This window comes from Lagopus leucura, unplaced genomic scaffold (genome assembly GCF_019238085.1).
Source record: "Lagopus leucura isolate 7727_CA_CO unplaced genomic scaffold, USGS_WTPT01 Super-Scaffold_100022, whole genome shotgun sequence".
NCBI lineage: Eukaryota > Metazoa > Chordata > Aves > Galliformes > Phasianidae > Lagopus > Lagopus leucura.
The window spans coordinates 8,056,493-8,075,811 of NW_024962275.1; the positions used below are offsets into that span (position 1 = coordinate 8,056,493).

Consider the following 19,319-nt stretch of genomic DNA (forward strand, 5'->3'; position numbering starts at 1 on the left):
GAAACACTATGCAAAGTGTTTTGAAACCCATCTGAAAGGAAGATAATATAGACAGGAAAATGATTATCTCAGTGCCACTCACAGCTCTCCATGGTGACATGAACTCTATTCTAAGGAATCCCAATGCAATTTCTTTTCCATCAAATTAATAAAGCTGAAAAGGCAATCTGTCCTTCTTTATTAACTACTCTAAATGCCTCACCAATACTATTTTTCTCACTTGACTTACATAAAAATTAAACAGAATGGGATACATCATTATCCTTAATGGAAGAACCCATTTTGCTAGCAGCCAAGTGCTGCAGCAACTGGTGATGCAGCCCATAGGCTCAACAATGAAGAAGAGAAAACCTGGAGGACTGAATGTCTCATAAAGGTGTGTTACTCAAACATCAGTTTCCTTCAAAGGCTGTGAAATTCTCTGCTCTGTGCCATGTCCTGGTCTATCTGTTGGTACTGACACCAAGGATAACTTGTTCCTGAAACATGAAGCACTCTATGGGCAAGCATGGATGAAAACCACCTTTGTGAGCCTCTGTCTATGATGGACTGATGGTTGGACTTGATCTTATTGATCTTTTCCAACCTTAATGACTCTACGATCACAGCTGATTTACGGAAAATGGCACTGCAGATTACAGTGGTAACTGGTGCGAGTGCAGCAGGAACAGCAGGAATGCCACATGGAGGGGAAATAAGCTGATTTGAGGCAGGCATTTGGGGTCTCACGGCCCTGAGCTGGCACAGGAGCACTTCCAGTCGCACACTTACTTGGGCTGATGATTCTGGTGCTCCTTCTCAGCAGTCTCCCCTTCCTTCTCCCTGTTCTCCTTCTCCACCGAATCGTACGTCGACAACGCCCTGCTCCTGAACCGGTGCCGTCTGTGAGGCTCCTCTCCATTCTCACCCTTGGAGCCGGGCTCTCCTTCCCGGTTCCCAGACCTTGACCCTCCACGGTGCCGGGTTCTCCGCTCGCTCCTGGCCCCATTGATGGTCCCATTGCCCTCCTTGCCTTGCCGTTCTGCAGAGTGCCGGTGCGTGCGGTGCCTCCGGTGCTCCTTTTCAGTGCCTTCTTCCACTGACCCCCGGCGATGGTGCCTCTTCCCTCCTTCCTGGCCCCTGATGCGCTCACTTTTCCCTTCCTTGCTGCCCCCTTCCACTTCCTTGCTGCGACTTCTGTGCTGCCTGTGTCTCTCCTCCTTATTGTTGATGCCAGATTCCCCATTCTCATCTTTGGTCACATCACCTTTCTCTTGCTCTCCCAATTTCTCCTTATCCCGATGCCGGTGATGCTTCCGAGGAGCTTCTGCTCCATCAGTAGAGCTGACCTTGATCTGCTCCACCTCCTGCATATCCACAGGGCTCAGCTTGCTGATGTTGTTCCTCCCTTCACCCCTTGGCTCCACCACCAGTGGCCGATCCAAGTGGGTCTTCATGTCTGGACGGATGTGCAGGGTCGTGGCGTAGCGCACCCGCTCCTCAGGGTCCAGTTCATTGTACAGAGCCTCACAGCTGGCTCGGAAATTGTGCATCCGAATCTGGCTGGTTCGCTGCTCCCAAACCGACTTGGATTTGGAGGAGTTCTGCTGCTTGCTAACAAGAGGAGGAAGGAGACAAGTTAGCATTCAGCTTCTTGTATTAATTCCCTACAAAGCAAGCACCAAAAAAAAAAAAGAAAAAGAAAAAAGAAATTTCAGCTGATATGGGGGATCAGACAGTTAAGCCAAAGAAATTATAGGAATGGAGAGAGAACATGAGCAGGGAAAGCCAGCGGGATCATCAGCGTTAGTTTGTCCCCACACGCGTCAGACACTTTGAAACAGGCCCTGAGGAAAGGAGTTCTCTTGGTTTCTAAAAGGTGATGATCCCCCTTGAAAGCCTCAGGCATAATCTGAAGGATTATAAATCCTGCCCACCAAAATTGTACAGCACAACTGCAGTTGTGAAGCAGCTCACAGGGCTTCTCCCAAAATCCCTGCACCTTTCTGACCCCAGGGACTGGGAGAGCCACACGTAGATGCAGACATGATGAGAACACTTTTATTCCCTGGAGCACTTGCTCCTTTCTGTCCTGTTCTCTGCTACAACCGGAATACCGCTGCTGACACTGCCTTACTTCTTTGATTTTCCAGCACAGCACCTGGTTTCTGTCCACCCCATGTGAATGTCACATTCTCAGCCAATGCAGGAAGAGAAGATTCGCCTTTCATCCTAAACACTGCAAATCACGTTCTGCTTTCCCATAAAATCAAAGTAAATCCACTAGCTTCCATGGAGGAATTCCAGATCTAGCTTGAAGTTGGCACCTTTTTCCTTCTAAACGAAACAACTTTTAACACAGAGAGGAAAAAACATTTCCCTTCCACCACGCTGCTCTCCACCATGCTGATGTTTCCATTTGCTACACATCAGCCTGGGTTCAGTGGCCAGAGGGGCTGCACAGTGCTCACGAACCCCAACCACTTAACACACACCCCACAAGGCTGCAGAAATAGGGCAGCAGACATCCTTATATACACTCCGGGCTCCCCTGACAATAGCAGAAAGCAGATTTTGTGCGTGTCTGTGCTGATTCAGAGTGTCAGGATCTGTCGCCACGCTCAGCCCCCGGGGAGGCAGCGTTCAGATGGGCTCACAGAGCACAGTGGGAGCTGTCAGAACGGCTTTGCGTCTCAAATGCTCCGCTGGGTTTGGGGTTTGGTTCTTCACTGTGGGTGCTGCTGCCTGGCTCTGCTAAAAGAGGCAAAAAAACACGACTTAAACGTTCGCTACAGATGGGAGGAGGGCACGCAGGCAGATGCGAAGCAATCTTAATCCAGAAATCAGGGTGAGCACAGCTTATCACCAAAACTACAAATCTAAGCCTCGCTGTTCCCAGAGGGCACATCCAGGGCAAGTTTCCCACCAGCTGAGTACCCGATTGACACCACAACAGTAGAATGAGTGGCAAAAACCACGGCTCTAAGTGTCAATGCAGGGCACATAGCTCAGATCCCAACTGAATCCCACGTATCACGCAGAGGGCTCATGGGACTCAGCACCCCAGGCTGCCCTACTGACCCCTGGTGCATGAGGTGGACAGCTGGCAGCAACCCAGTAATTCATTAGGGTTCAGTGCTGGGAAAGGTTCAGCTACTATCACCCATCTACTTGGTTTCAGAGGGAATTAGTAAAGCCTCCTCTGACCCCTTCCCTGCTGCTCCATAGAGTATTTCCTATGGGAAGACATGTGCTCCACACTTGCAGCCTTGCACCATCAGAGATGGAGCTGCTTGGCACAGTTGTCCCTGCACATCTTCTGGGATGGATGGGTGAACGGATGGATGTCTTGCTCTGCAGTGCTGCAGATACAGCATTGCCAAACTATGAGCAATGAAAGTAAACCTCCTCACTCCAGGACAGCACACAGGGAAACAAGGCAGCTTGGCTCTATGCACATGCATGTCTGAGCTCTGCAGCACTGTTCTGAGGGCGCATTTCTCACTTCATAATGAAAGTCCTCAGGGTGAGGACCAGCTTCTGCTTAGTGCTTTGAAAATCCAGAGAAAGCTGCCAACACCAAAGGGATAAATAGGAAAAACACGTTAGAGTTGGTAAAGTGCCTTTATGCTGGCTGAGGTCCTCCATCTCCCTCTAAATGGAGCACAGCACAGCCTCCTGCTCCACAGGTGGGCACCATGCTGGGGTGGGATGCAGAATTACATATTCACAGAGGATTTCAGAACCCTCCCATGAAGGTTGGGGCCATTTACCTCCGATTGGAGGAATGGGCTGCTGTGACAAAGAGTCTTGCTTCAGGAGGGGCCTTTTCATTGTTTCACTTACTCCAAGAACAGAAATCAGCCTCACAACTACCTCTGTGGTACTAAGGGTCCAGTTGTGCTTGACTTGGTGAGCTGGGTGCACACACCAATAAGAACCTGGAATCCAGCAAGGCACATATTAACTAAGCCTATTTTACTAAAATTTCTTCTTTACAACAGAGACCAGCGTCACAGACTCAAATTTCACAGCACCTAGCAGTGAGATACACCTTTAGCATTGACCCAATAGTGGCAGTGATTGCCAACTGACAGCACCATGCAGCCACCCGCTGGCATTGGTCGCTAAGTCCCAGACCGGGAGGCTCAGAATGGCTGCATCCTTTCTCTTTTCCACATGAAAACTCACCAGAAAAAAAAAGAAAAAAAAAATCAGAACATTTATAAAGTGCAGTAAAATAGAAATCAGGAAAACGCGCAGCCTGCCTGTAAGCTCATTACTGCATTCAACCCAGTCGAGAACATCTGGAGCAAGTGACAGCATGCATAAAGCTGCTGCAGGAAATGGGAGCGAAGGAACCGAGCAGGTCGGTCCCTCTGGGGACAGCATTTAGGGTTTTTCAGAGCGAAAGCAGCAGCAACTGGAGGGAACGTGCTGCCTGCTTGTCCAATTCTATTTATCGGGCTTTTGCTTCCTCTATGTTCCCACAGCAACTGAGCACAGCCATGTGCGACCGCTTCTCCTCTCCTGTTGCTCTGCTGCACTTCCTCTCCAAGGAGAGCTTTTGAACTTTCTGTGGCATGGCAGGAATGTCACCTTACAACACAGCAGTCCCCTACGGCCTCCTGTGCACACACATCTGCACAGAGATGGAAAAACCAAGCGGGGGCAAAAAGCAGATTGCACTGAGCACCTCCGATGCACTGACGCGACACAAAGGTCAATGCTAATGCACTTTCTCTACAATCACTCCTCATTCTTATTTTCTGTCTACAGAATGTGCTGTGCTCCTTAATGGGGGACCAGCAACACACTCAGTGTTCAAGTCCTCCAGGCTCAAAACACCGTAGGTTGTTATTTCTGCTAACATGCTTCTCTGCAAAGTCCCATCAGTGTCCCTTGGATTAAGCAGCCAGCAGACAAGCAAATCCTATAGCTAGAAAGAAAACCATCACATTTTTGTATAATAAATATAATTGATATTAATGAACTGTTGACTAATATGGGTTCAAATAAAAAAGCTGCCAGCCACTGTACAGACCACTCAGGAAAGGAAAGCATACTTTTAGCCACCTTCTAATCTTAGCCATTCCATAATGACCAAAGATTTTGTTGTCGTAACCTTTTAAAACAGTGCTGCAGTTAATGGCACTTTGCATCCCAGCACTGCTGGCTTAATCAGCCACCGAAATGCAATCCTCACAATTTTGCTGTAGTAAATAATGAATGAAATCTGACTGCAAACATAATAATTTGATGTTAAAAATACCCAGGTATTAGATTGTGGGTAGGAAAGAGTATGTTCTGATTACAAGTGGGAGGGAATTTCTTGTTAAAATAGAGTATCAATAGAAAATGGGATATAAAAAAACCTTTCAAGAACAGCAATAACAAAAATAAATCTGATTTTCTGTGCATCCATTTGGAGCAGCATTCTCCATGTTTGAATTTTCCACTCAGAAAATACAAAGGCAGCACATCGGTCCAGGGTGGGCACGCACAAAGCTTTATCTCTGCTCTGATAAAACAATTTTCTTCCAGATGAGCTCACTGCTGGCTCTTCACTGTGCTTTGCCCATGACCCGGGAGCTGCAGCCTGGATGCTTTAGCACTTTTTCTTCTTTATGAGCCACATTTCCCTGCCTGGGCTCTCCTGGGAGATGCACTGTGCTCTCACTGAGTGCGTGTGACGGTGCACATCACAGAAACACCATTATCAAGGACAGCAATGGGAAATGCTGCCCACTCCCTTCCAATATTCCTCTTGAATTTGATTTTGGCTTTATATATTAGATTTATATATATATATATATAATTTTCTCAGAAGGAAAATATGTTTTTTTCACAATTTTCCTCCTAATGTCCTTTGGCCTGAAACTCTAAATTTTGCATGTGGCCTGAGCAAAAGTTTGGAAAGCTCTCATGCTTCACTGCTGCTCCCAGGAGGTGTCCATGGGCATGATTTCCTACAAGAAGCAGAAGCCAGTATATGCTGCTGCTCGGTATACAAAGACTGCCATCATCACCAGCTTTCATACAGCTCTGCAGGGATGCAAGGTCCATCCATGCCAAAGTGTTCTGGAATTCACACAGCAGAAGTTTTGCTGCTTTTACTAAGGAAGACAGAATGATTTCACTCCACCATAGCTCACCAACCTGCATGCTGCTTCCTATCTCTCTAATAGGAAAAGCTTTTAAATATCTGTATATGTATTTAAGTACATCGCATAATAATTCCAGTATCAAAATAAGACTTAGCTTTCTACAAACTCTGATTTGATGACAAGCTAACCCACTGTGAGGTGATTTTACTACAAGCACAACTATGTTTAATCTATAGACAGACATTAAGTTCTCCAAAAATTCAGTCTTGGAACGTTTGTTTATTTTTTAATCATGATTACTACTTTATTTCACCTTGGCCTCTGGCATGTGCACATTTCCTTCTCTAGAGGACATTCTGACAGCTGTTCCATAATCACAGAACCACGGAAAGATCATTCAGATCACACAGTCCAACCACTGCCCCATGCCTGTGACTGCTCTGACCGTGCCACCCAATGCAGCATCTCACCTTTACTCAACACCTCAGGGATGGTGATTCCCCTCCTCCCCTGGCAGCCTGTTCCGATGCATCACCACTCTTTCTGAGAAGAAATTTTACCTAGAATCCAACCCGAACCTCCCTTGAGACCAATGCCTCTTGTCCTATCGCTGTTACCTGGCCAAAGAGGCAGACAGACTCCTACAGCCAAAGTCCCACTGTGAGCTCCAGCCTTCTGATAAAAACCAAGACAAAGCACATCAGGGAATGAAGTCACAGTCCCTGCTTTGTGTAATAACGATGGAAAGAAAGCAGGTGACCCAGACATTGAATATACAGAAGCAACTGATATGGATGAAGAACGATTTGGGTTCTTGGACAACAAGTGACAAATTTATCTGGTGGAAGACAGTCAACCTTTTCCATTTCCCTCTGCACGCCTCTCTGCTGCTGTCCTGCTGGAAGCTGTTATGGTTGGTGTGGGAAGGAGCTACACAAAGAAAATCAAATTAAGGTCTTTAAAAAAAATGAAATCATTGGCAGGTGCAGACACTCAGCACTTCTGGAAAGAAGTAAAATCCCCAGCGCTCGTTGTATTTAGCACTCCAGAAAATGCCTGAAGAACATACTATTTCTGATGACCAAGCAATGACTAACATCTCTGAATCCTATTAGGAACAGACAGCAAACAATAGCAATACAGAGGAAACCTCAAATTCACCTTTTGGGATTCCATCACCCACTGTTATGTAATGATGATTCATATGAAAACCCAGTGTCCCATAACTCTTAAATACATTCAGCTGGAAAAGCATAACATAATCACTCCCTCAGCTGTGCATTATCGCCTATGTACATAGATAGCTGCTAACTTCAGTATGGATTTTATACATGTGCTGATTTAGTTAAAGAAACAGAGCATGCCTGTACAAATGAGTGAATAAAAACTCTTCAGTGAGTAAAAAATGGTCTTCATACCACTTGTTTGTTTGTTAAGGAACTAGTTCTCATAGCTTGTCTGTCACTTCCTACCCATTTACAATTTTCCTTCGAAGAACAGTTAAAGAAAGAATATAGAAAAAAATGCCCGCCTGCATTTCAAGAGTTTTGAATAAGTTTTGCTCTTTTGGAAGAATGGATTTCCAGATCTTGGTTCTTACTGATGTTGAAGGCAGAAGGAATCCTCTGCCTCTGTAGCAACCTAGAGAAACAGAACTGGGATTTTTTGTACCCTTTAAAAGCTTTTTTAAACGACGAGACCACTGATCTACTTTCACCTTGCACAGAATTTCAACCACTTCCCTGATCAGTATGCTTACAGTAAGAGAACAGATTGACATTAGAGCATCTGGAACCAATACTAACCTCCACCCGGGACATGGGGTGCTGGTGCCTGGGAAGAGTGTATCTATTTGAATTTAAAATAAAAAAAAATACAGTCCTAACAATGACATTTATACTGAATACATGAGACCTCTGGATGCTTTCACACTTCACGGAGGCTCTACTGATGCTCAATAGCAGCTGGTACTTCTACGCATCACACACAGTTATGGAGTCCAGATACTGAGCCAAAGCAAGAATTTTCGCAGGGAAAATGCAAGGGAAATGCTGGGGACACCCACAGGGAAAAAAATGCACATTCAATTAATCTGTCAAAATGGCCCCATTTGGCATAGGAAATTACAGATTACTGCCCAGACAACGCACAGTGTTGTTACAGGTAACACAAATTGTATTTGCCTATAAATCAGGCTCTCTCCACATGATTGAAAAGAGGTAAAGTGGCTTTACGTGTAGAGAAACATGGTTTTAAGCTGTAGTCATTTGCCAGCCTGGCTGAGACAAAAAAGTGCAGGCAAAAGAAAGCTGTCTTTGGGCAGCATATAACTGAAAATCCACCCTAGCAGAGGCCCACCTACACATTTTGGCAGTAAAAATTCAAACATTATAGAAAGGATGCAAGTCATAAGATCCAGGGATGCCTCCTAATTTGCACTGTCTCTGTTGCTACTGGGCAGACAGCAACAGATCTCAATGGCCACTGAATGTGGGCAGATCCTCCTTCCAAGGGGATTCCAGTGCCTGCAGTTTGTTTGAACAATTTAAGTGACAGCTCTGGAAGTTTGCAAAAGGAACAAAACTCCATTCTTTCAGATTTCGTTCCTAATTTGCAACCATGGCCTTGGATTGGTTTGGTTCAACTTCAGCTGGAGTGCACCCAAGCAATGAGAAGGAAGACAATCGGGCAGCACCTCTCCTTCATCACTACCTGAACCAAGCTCTCCATTTCCACTCTTGCCTTCCTTCTTACCAAGTGCAAGGCAGGATAAGAGACCCAAAAGGCAGCAGACCTTCCCCCCATAATGCTGTGCTTGCCTGGAATCCCAGCAGCCAGGCAATGCATTGCAAGAAATGAGCCTGAGATCCACCAGTGGACAAGGACCCCCAGAATGCCCAAGGAGACTGGGAACAAAACAGATGTTGAGAAGCTGGTGGAAAACCTTTGCTTCACTGCATCTTTGCCGTGCTGAACCCTGCTATGGTGCACGTAAGGACAAACCCACAAGTGAATTGCACTTACTTGTCTCTCCAAAAGCATTAAAGAAGAAAGATAACGTCAAATGGCAACAGTGCAACTCAAAGCAAAGGCACTAAGATGGGTCGGTGACAAGCTGGTGACAAGTTCTGTCATATTAGTCAGCAGGGAACGATGGTAATACTCTACAAACCTGCACTGGTGTCAAAGCACCTGTGATTCACAGCAAAGCCAGCAAGATTTGGTTGTTAGGAAGTGCGTGGAGTGAATGGAAGGTCTACCACTGTGTTTGCTCTGACACGGATGCATAGGAGTTCAATGAGTGCCTCGTTTTTGCAATATCTCAGGAAGGTCAGAGAGCACAGGTAAAACCATGCTCTCAGGAGTATGAATTTCTAAAGGAGTTTGGTCTCACTTGGGCCCCAATTCCTGAAGTTTCCTTCAGGCTCTCCTCCAGCTTTCTTTCATTTGAAGAGAGCACTCATGGTGGACACCTGTTCTCCTATTGAACCCTAAGTGCAAACACTGGTGGAACATCAAAGCCGTCAGCCCAGTACAGAATAAACAGAGAACAAAGTACGAGTGAGAATAAGATGAACCATCAAATGAGGGCAGGGGAGAGAACAGGGAAGATAATTAAGGAAGCAACAGAGGGAAATAATTAGGGGGATGGGAGGACAAGGGAAGGGAGGAGGAGAACTCACAGTCAATATACGAAACACTACAGAGTTGCTCACGATCAAATCACAAGCATTATATGGCAATGTCACACACTTTCCAGTCCTTCCACCATATATTGGTCTGGAGGCTTTCCACAACGATGGGAATGATTTTTGGAGAAAACAAGGTGGGGAATGAAGGCATCAGGAGAGTGGGGGGGAGGAGGAAGAGGGAGGTTTATAAATGTAGGTATCATAAATCCATTAACTGAATATTGTAACAGAGAGCAACTCACGGTGAATTTACGCTGGAGACTGACGAGCTGCGAGATACAGTACCTCGAGTTTGCTTTACAAAACTGCACATGCAAAAACAAAACAAACAAAGAAAACAAAAAGTGAGAAGAAAAAAAAAAGAAAACAAAACAAAACAAAAAAAACGAAGAAGAGAAGAGAAACCATAAGAGACATTGGGAAAAGAGTCATACAGGCTGTGTCCTATCGAATGCAGACTGCGGCGTGCATCTTGGTAGGAGACCAGGCAAGCTTCAGAAAGTGTGGAAGCCAGAGACACACCACCTTCTTGTTCACAAGGAAACAACCAAAATGGAACCAAAAGGGAAACAAAAATTAAAAGGTGAACCAAAAGACACACAATGATATTAGGAATTTATGCCTCCATATGTTATACTCACACACTCAAAGTCCTCTGCAGAAGTCATCTTTAGGACCTCAGAGGCCTTTGCAGAAACAGGTGGTGATTGCTGTTACAGCTGTGCTGCAATCATTAGTTCAAGTGGGAGCAGGGTGCAAAGCTGCTCATTTCCACTGTGGCACCCTGGTATGAGAGGTGGAAATGCCTGGGAGCAGAGAGGAGCCCCAGCTAGGAGGAGCCTGGGCTGTGCTTGGAGAACCCAAATCCAAATCCAAACCCAAATCCATCCGAGCCGCAGCAGCTGGCGCTAGGCTTCACCAGTTCCATCTTGCATAAGATGCTCTCTGCAGGGGCACCTACCTCTCTCCTCAGCCAGATGCAGGCATGTGTCTGAGCTCAGGCCGTCTGAATATGGCTTGCCATGTCTAAAACCCATAGGTCTGCTGCATGTGAGGCACAGGACATGGCTATCCAAATTTTGTTTCAATTCACACCTAGTTTTGTAGATTCTCCTCCATTCAGTGTGTACTTGTGTAGATGCCGTTACAAGGAGGTACCCAAGGCTACGGATGGGGCTCTGGGCAGCCTGATCTGGTGGGGGGCAGCCAGCCCACAGCAGGGGTTGGAATAAGAGGATCTTAGAGATCTCTCCCAACTTGAGCCATTTTATGATTCTGTGTGGTTTCTGAACGCAGAAGCAGCTGAATTACATTGCGTTAATTCTTTCTTTGGTAGGGGACCTACTCAAAACCAGGTTTCTAAATATCTTGACAGTTCTTGGCTTGAGGTGCTAATTTTTCACAGTTACAAACAATAACTTTTATAAATTCACATCATCTGAAGAACTCTCTCAGATGAAGGAAAGATAAAATCCCTTCACCTCCTGAATTTGTCTTTTCGGTTGCAGCATTTTTTCCTTCAATCTTCAAACAACCAATGTTATGAAAGCCAGCAGGTCCAATTAAAAATCTAATGTTCTTTGGATACCACAGGAGTAGAATTTTAAATACACATTTCCTTAAAATTACCAGAATGCCTTGAACAGAAGCGTTGGCCCAGGTGGAGTGTATAACTCAACCACCCAGAGGCCAAGAAAACTGCAGCGTAAAGGCATTATGAAAGGATTTGTGAACATTTCACTTGGAGCAAACAATCTGGTAAAGTGTTCTGCCCAAACTTCAGAGTTCTCTACATTCCACGTTTCCACAGCCCCTGCCTGCACAAATGCCTTAAGCACAGGAAAGGAAATACTGAGCAGAACAGGTGGGAAAGCTGTGATAGAGGAGAACATAATGGGTTGCTTTCATTTACCTGGGAGTCGACACCGACGCTGTGCAACACCTGTGGAACTGTTGCTTGGAATTGCTGAAAGCAGCTCTCAATGTCACACGGCAGAAGGCTCGCTTTTATCTTTGCATGTATCCCTGCCTCATTTGGTGCAGTGCAGGGTGGAGGCCATGCTGTGATCCTGCCAAATATCCTTGTAGCCTGGCCAGACAGCATTATGCAAGTCCTGCAGCATTCCAGGTTTACTCCTGGACTTTTTGAAACCGTGACCGACTAAATTTCCACTAGAATTGCAGAGTGGAAAGCGAAAATAAAGACAGCCTCCTTTTCCAAGTCGAAATGATGAAGTACTTGAGCTTCACTTACCATTGAGAGGGACACAGAGCACGAGAGTGTCTTTCTGTGTAGCCGTTAGGGTCATCGTTACATCAACAGCAAGGGCAAAAAGGAAAGCTACCAGGAGGAATCACAGTACCTCACACATCCACACACACCAGGAGAAAAGAAAGGGAAGGAGTCACACGCCAGCAAGAGAGAAAGAACACCTCTGCTAGTCTACACACTGTCAAACACAGGAACTGTGGTGAGTGTTCAGGCATACATCTTGCTGGGTTCTGTTGGGTACCAGCAGCCCAACAGGGATTTTGAAACAGACCACGGTATTCCCAAGACAAAAGGAAAACATGGAGCCTCTGAGATGGAAAAATGTCCTAGAGAAATAAAGCAGCTCCCCCCTCCCTTTGTCCCCAGACCTGTACAAAAGGGACAGACACCTCTGAGAAGTCACTGTGAAGTGCCACCTCTGTTTGCTCTCACGGTTTGTTAATGAGCAATCAGCTCACTCGTGTTACCAGGCAGTATTTACCTGTAGGCACACAATTAACACATCAGCTGCTTGGGTCAAACGTGTGAGGCACCAGTAGAAACCAGGCAGGACCAGGACAGGTCTTTGGGGTTCTGTTGATGTTGTTGGTGTCAAGTTTTGAAAAATTCTAGTGGTCAAACCTACAGACAGTGTTCAGCCCTGGTGCCATAACAGTCACTACCACCTCCTACAAAGTGTCATCCATCATGTCTGAGAAATTCTTCTTCCATAGACAACTCACACCCCATAGCTAATGCTTGGATCATTTCCTTTGGTCTGGCTACCATGATGACACAATATTGCATAGAATTAAGAAATACTAAGTGAAAAAAAAGAGGCGTAAGTTTCTCTTAGCGTGACTCAGACGTGACTACATAGTAGGTTCCTTCAAATTTAGCATTTGCTTTCTGTTGTGAATGCTATCTTAAGACTCTTCCCAAGGCAGGCCAATGGAAAATGCATAGAAATAAATGTGGAGGCAGTTTTAGCCAGCAATACAGGGTCCCTGGAGCAGCTGTGGGCAAAACCTGTGCTGGGCTTTGGGCTCATGAATTCTCCCACTGGCCTGCTGGCCCATGCCCATGTCCTGTGTGCTCGGTGCAGCCCCTTTTGTACGGGACATTGGTGCAGCTCTGGCCGGAATAGAACAGGCAGGGCATTCAGGCTTTGGGTTGGCAAAGAAACAAGTTCATTTACAGAATGTAAAACCACCTGCAGTGGAGTCTTTGTGCTGCCTGTGGAAATCAGCCTGGCAGCGCTCCTTCAATTGACACCTTGAGGTGCTCCGCACATTCACTGCCCCGTTTTCCCTCCTCCTCCATTCTCACCACCAAGGAAGCTGCACCAATGGCTTGCTCAAAGACCCATCGATCCATACAGCTGCTCAGTTCCAGAGGCTGAGTGGTTTCAACGTTGTACAGAACAGAGGGTCTTAAAGACAATGCTGGGCAAACTGGACAAACCCAGAAACTCACCTCCAGAAACAACAAAGCAAGGAAAATGCTAAACAGAAAACAAAAGTCACAGAAATAAGAATGAAACAATGGGCTAAAATTAAAGCACAATTGCTCATGTTAAACAAATACTCCGTTCTAAAGCAAACTGCAACAATGACAGAAAGATGCACCATCCTAGTTTTTAAATCTTGAAAAAACACAAAACAGAAAGGCCCAAGCGGGATAGAGTTCACCAGGTGAAGAAAGAAATTGTGGTCAGAAGAACTCATTCGTGTAAGTCCTTTGGTGGAGCAGAAGACAGAGACATCCTGGGAGAGCACTGAGTTATGAGGTACAAACTAAGTGCAGGCTGAATATTGTAATAAAGCACCTTGAGCCAGTTTGCAAGACAGATGATATCTGGATGCTGCTGTAATAATGACTGTTTTATCAAAACAGACCCCTTTATACAGCAGTGCTGCACTGCATATCAAGCAATAAAACAATTTGTGGATCACGTGGGGCTGTGAAGGTCACAGAGCAGGTTGACAAAGTAAATTAGCAAACTGGTTCGTAAGTCCAGGAAATCGTATTTTGCAAATGATGCAGTAAACATTTCCCAGAGCTGAGCTGCTGAGAGGCCTAAATAGCAGAGAGCAGAACAACCACTGCAGATGAACTGCAGGGACATGAGCACGCAAACCACAACTGTGCTCTGTATTTGCATAGCAAAAATGCTAGAGGTGGAGAAGCAGGTACACTACAGAGTATGCAATGGCCTTGAAGGAGGCTTAGAGGAAGGTGTGCTCTCACAGTCCTTGATGTGGGACTGACAAAGGAAAGCAGCAAAACAGCAAGCACAGCACTTCACTGGTGAAACAGGATGAGCAAGGGGACTTTCACCAGCCTGAGCCCCAGGACGGCTTTAGCACCTCTGCAGGAGGTGGACAAGCACACCGGGATGTGAATATCATTGAAGAAATGCAAGTCATGGTGCCCTCTGTGTTTCAACACCTGACAGACCTGGTTTTGTTGGTGAAGGCAGAGAAAACGATGATGTTCTCAGAGTACTGACTCATGACACAGATGCTCACTGCTGTAGAAAATCATTTTCCTACATTTTGAAAATAAAACTGAATTAGAAAAAACAAAAGCAGTAGTTCTAAGGGTAAACTGGTAACGCAGATCCAGAACTGGGTTTGCAGCTGGACCTTGGTGTCTCAGTCCCAGCTTTTCCCTGACTTGCTCACCAGCCACTGCCTTTCTCTTAAACCAAAGCACAGCATCACACCACACACCATGAAGAAAAAAATCTACTGAAACCAGGACAGGTTACCCAATTCCTACAGGGCTTTGTTTTTGGCACTGATGTTCCCATATGCCAAGAATCCTGTTTCCAAGCATGCCCAGCACCTTTCCATTCTCCGTGGTGTTGAGCCATTCATGGTTCCTCACACCAAATCTATGGTGGGATTCCATCAGCATGTCCAGGCTTGAATAACAACAGAGTTTGATTTAACAAGTCTTGCCATCAACACAGCATCTGCTCTGCCTTCAGGACCATAAGAAGTACCAGGGTATGTCCAGCTGTCAACCACGAGTCCCTGCCACCAGCCCTACTGGGCAGGATAACAGTAGCTAAGGCATCAGTGCTGCAAACCCTAAAGCTGTAGCTGCTATGTGTCTCTGGTGTTCTCACTACGGATTAATTTCTACATTAAATATTGCTTTGGCATGCAGTCATTAAACACTTTTTGGATCATCAGCCAGCAACCCATCTGTACTTCTATTTCTCTCTCACAGTACTCCTAGCTTCTCCCTTGCCTCCTGTGGGTTACTATCCATTTGGTCATCAACCTATTGACTTTCTGAGTGGTTTTTTTGGTTGTTTTTTTTTTTCAAACTAAAGCTCAGCATGCTTTGCAAGTGCCCTCTAAGCACCTCAGTGGCACCACAGGGAGAGGTAGTGGATGGCCTTCAATACAGCACATGTTGCTGCCGTGGTTTGTAGATGTGAAAGGAACAGACTGCACATCCACGTGTTCACTTGTAAGCCTGCTTTTACACATGGCAGGATCTAGGCAGATACAATTTCAAGCAAAAAGAACCAGAAATCCATGATTTTGTACTCACTTTCAGTTTTGGTCACAAAACTGCCCCTATGCTGTAGAAAACCAGGTGAAAACCTGGTGAAAAAGTCAAGGAACAAGGTTATTTTAAGTGACTAACAATGTGGTGAGAAATCTTAGCTCCATTAAAGTGCTTTTTCTGGGTTCTAAAAAGTCTTCACACGCACTGTACTGTTGATTAAAAATAGAAGAAAGTTAGCATCATTATCTTGTGCTACAAAATAATAGCTCCAGGAAATTCATCAGAACAAAAGCAAATGTCCTTGTGTGACTTCTTGTCTAGACTGGACAGGAAATCATTGTAAGAAGAGGATTATATTTAAAACCAACAAACAGAGATGGCATAAATAGATGATTAAAGCAGAAATTGCAAAATAAAATGGGAAGGAGAAGACAGTCAAATGAACAAGATTCTTTTCTTTCACGTATAACAAACTGGCTCCATTTGGCTCATTGACTATGATGAAGTGGATTAAGCTCCCCTTTAAAAAAGGGTCCCCTGGGACAGCTTTATGCTTATCATACAATAGTTTTAACACCATTACGTACACATACCTCCCAGAATTACAAATCCAAAGTGAAATAGATGCTAACACTTCACCTGGTGAAATCTATCTTAGGACAGCTTAAAAAAAAAAAAAAGCTTCTAAATTACAGTTATAACGAGGCAAAAGATGAGACGTCACAAGGAAAAACAGTAACAAACTGAAAGAAGCACTGCAGCCCACGGTTAAGTGATCAGTTCAGTCAACCTAAAGCCCTATCAGTAACAGAGATGGTGTAAAGCATTCACAGAGTGCTACAGGATGCTCCAGTCGAACAGACGTGTGACAGCACTGAGAAGCAGAAACCACGAGACAGAAGTCTCAAATAATAAAACAGCGCTTACGCGGCTATGGACATGTTGGCTGCAGACATGGGGCTGACTTCTGCTACCTCCTTGGCCTTCTGCAGGGCGAGCTTCTGATTGGTGGCTTCCTCCATCTCCTCCTCATCCTGGTGCAGAAAATCAGACATATCAGAGCCTGCATGGTGCAACGACAACACCTAGAGTTCCCCAAGGCATGGGTGCAATGTGACCGGCACTGCTTTGCCATGAGAAAAGTGGAAATTCATTAAAAAAAAAGGCATAATCTCAAAACCTCTTGCAAGGCAGGGTTTCTCTCTCAGCAAAGAGATGGGAAACACAAGGTTTGGTCAAGTGCTCAGTGCATCTTTACTGAGAATACATCTCCCTTGGGAAGCTCTTACCTCTTCTGGGTCTCTTCTTATCACTCAGTGCTTTGGCACAACAGGGAGAGACCTGAGCAGAACTGTGACACCTCTGGGGTAAAGGCAGCCTCATTCATCACGCACTTACATGTGCAAAAGCATTCAGAAGCCTACATCCTAACAAAATGGGACACTCCCAAAGCCAACATGAACTATCTGAAGCAATAGGCCCAGCAGACAACAAAGGGTTTGACTGGCCCTGCTCACACCAGTTTTATCCCAAATACTACCACTGATTTCAGGTGTATCGCTGAGGATGGAGTGGGTGAAAACAGAAAGAAGACAGAGTAGACTGAAGCACATTAAAGGGACAGTCAAGCACAGCTCAGAAAGCTGGTCATGTTTGCGAGTTCTACACGTTCCTCAGATCACCTATGAGGGTTATTTTTTGGACTGCAAATTCCCACAGAGTACAACTGTGATTTATTTCCTCCCATCTGCTGTGATTACAACAGAACACTGCTTAAAATCAAACTGCAGGATCTTCAGGACTGGAATGAGAACAAAAAGCAAAACAAGCAGCATCCCATTCAACTCCAGTAGTCACATGGCTTGAACTTCCTTTGAACTTTCCAGCTAGTTAACTTAGATAGGAAATGATGCCCCATCCCTGGAGGTGTTCAAGGCCAGGTTGACTGGGCCCTGGGCAGCCTGGACTGGTATTAAATGTGGAGGTTGGTGGCCCTGCATGTGGCAGGGGGTTGGAGCTTCATGATTCTTGAGGTCCCTTCCAACCCATTCTGTGATTCTGTGATAAGAAAATGAGGTCAAAGTACAGACACTATGGCAACATCCACACCACCGTCAGGGAAGAACCACACGTCAAGATGACAGCAGTCAGCAGCTCCTTTGTCAAGGACCCCACACCTGCATCTGCCCTTCAGAGGGACACTGTGAAATAGTTATGCTTAAAGCAATGAAAAACAGCAGTAAGACATCCAGCTTTGAAATAGGAAGGCATGTAGGTTTATCATGGAATCGTGTGAGTTGGAAGGGGTGCTTAAAGGTCCTTTAGTCCAACCTCCCTGCAGTGCTCAGGGACCCATCCTGAAGGCCTTTTCTCCTTTAGGAGGAAAAAGAAATGATAGGTAATTAATTAAAAAATCTGGTTCCATTACAATTTCAAACCTTTCAGGCTGCCTCCTTTCCAAGCATTAACAGATCTACAACAAAAACTCTTACTGTGATGAATAAAGAATGAGACAAGCCACCAACAGAAGCCTTGCTGAAGCCTTACACCAAGTCAGCAGTCCATATTTCTCAATGGCTGACTTCCAGTGTGTGTACTGATGGCTTAGAAGCAGCCTGTAGATCAGTGCTATCTGCAGAATATGAATATTTTGAGAAATAAATTCCTCAAAGAGGAGTCTTCCAAGGTTTTTCTTTCAGCAGGTATATTGAAGCTGTTTCTTCTCTTGGGGAGCTCTTTATTTTTCTCCACCTAAAGCACCAGGTGCAGATTTTACCATCTTTATAAAATTTCTGGCTTCTATTCTATGTTCCCCAGTGCATCCATAGCACAGCGAAATACTCACTGTCATAAGGGCAGCCATCCCTAACTCAGAGCAAGCACATTCTTTATCAGATGACTGCTTAATAACATTTCTGTAGCTCCTTCTACACAGAGATCTGTGATCACTTTACGAATGTTAATTAATTCCCTGCCTGCTATGTGTGCTGCAGTGTCTCATAGGGGCATGGGATCACCCTGCTCTGTTTGAAGCACACAGGGCTGACGGTGCATGACTGAGGTGAGCTCTGAACTGTGACATGAGAGCCACCTCTGGGAGCCCCATCATCACCTCATGATAAAGGCACTGCCTACAGGGACCAAAGAAGTGTAAGCAGGAGCTGAGTTCGACATCTTCATCAAAACCACAGTTTACCACATGGTAAAGCCTGGCTTCAGTGCTAATAATAATTATGTGCATAGTTAACACCCAATTAAAGACCTCTCCATTGGGTTGGATGAGAAGCCTCCGTGGCTGCTACTCTCTTGTCTTCAACCTATAATATCTGGGGAATTCTGAACTAATTTTACGTAAAATTCACACATCCCTCCTACTGTATGTTTTTATCCAGCCTTCTCCAAGATTGTATGGAGCAGAGATCAGACGATGTACTTGAAGCTTTCAGGTGTTTTTTAGGAAGGCAGAGGGCTTCCCAGCTCACCCACCCATGGCAGCTTCCCACGCCAAGATGAAGAATGGCAGAGAATCCTAGAATGGCTTGGGTTGGAAGAGACCTCAAAGATCATCTGGCTCCAACCCTCAAGCTGCAGGCAGGGCTGCTGTGTCATGTTGTGACACCAAAGAGCAAATTGAAAGCAAATTTGGGGGACAATTTCAGAGTGTACACTGAATTAGCAAATGAGAAGAAAAACCTGTCAACACATAGGGAAAAAAAAAAAAAGCAGAGAGCAGCCTAGAGGGATTGGAGATAGTTCTGAGAA

General features: G+C 45.3%; 1 protein-coding gene across 1 annotated transcript in view; it reads right to left on the reverse strand.

Annotated features, from left to right (window-relative positions):
- The window catches only part of CACNA1B (calcium voltage-gated channel subunit alpha1 B), a 251,358-nt gene that overhangs the window by 59,570 nt on the left and 172,469 nt on the right, over positions 1–19,319 (reverse strand). Inside the window, exons 19-20 of the mRNA XM_042879063.1 lie at positions 16,485–16,591; positions 772–1,593 (exon numbers count right to left, since the gene is read on the reverse strand). Of these exons, the coding sequence (XP_042734997.1) occupies positions 772–1,593; positions 16,485–16,591 (929 nt within the window). The remainder of the gene's footprint in view (positions 1–771; positions 1,594–16,484; positions 16,592–19,319) is intronic.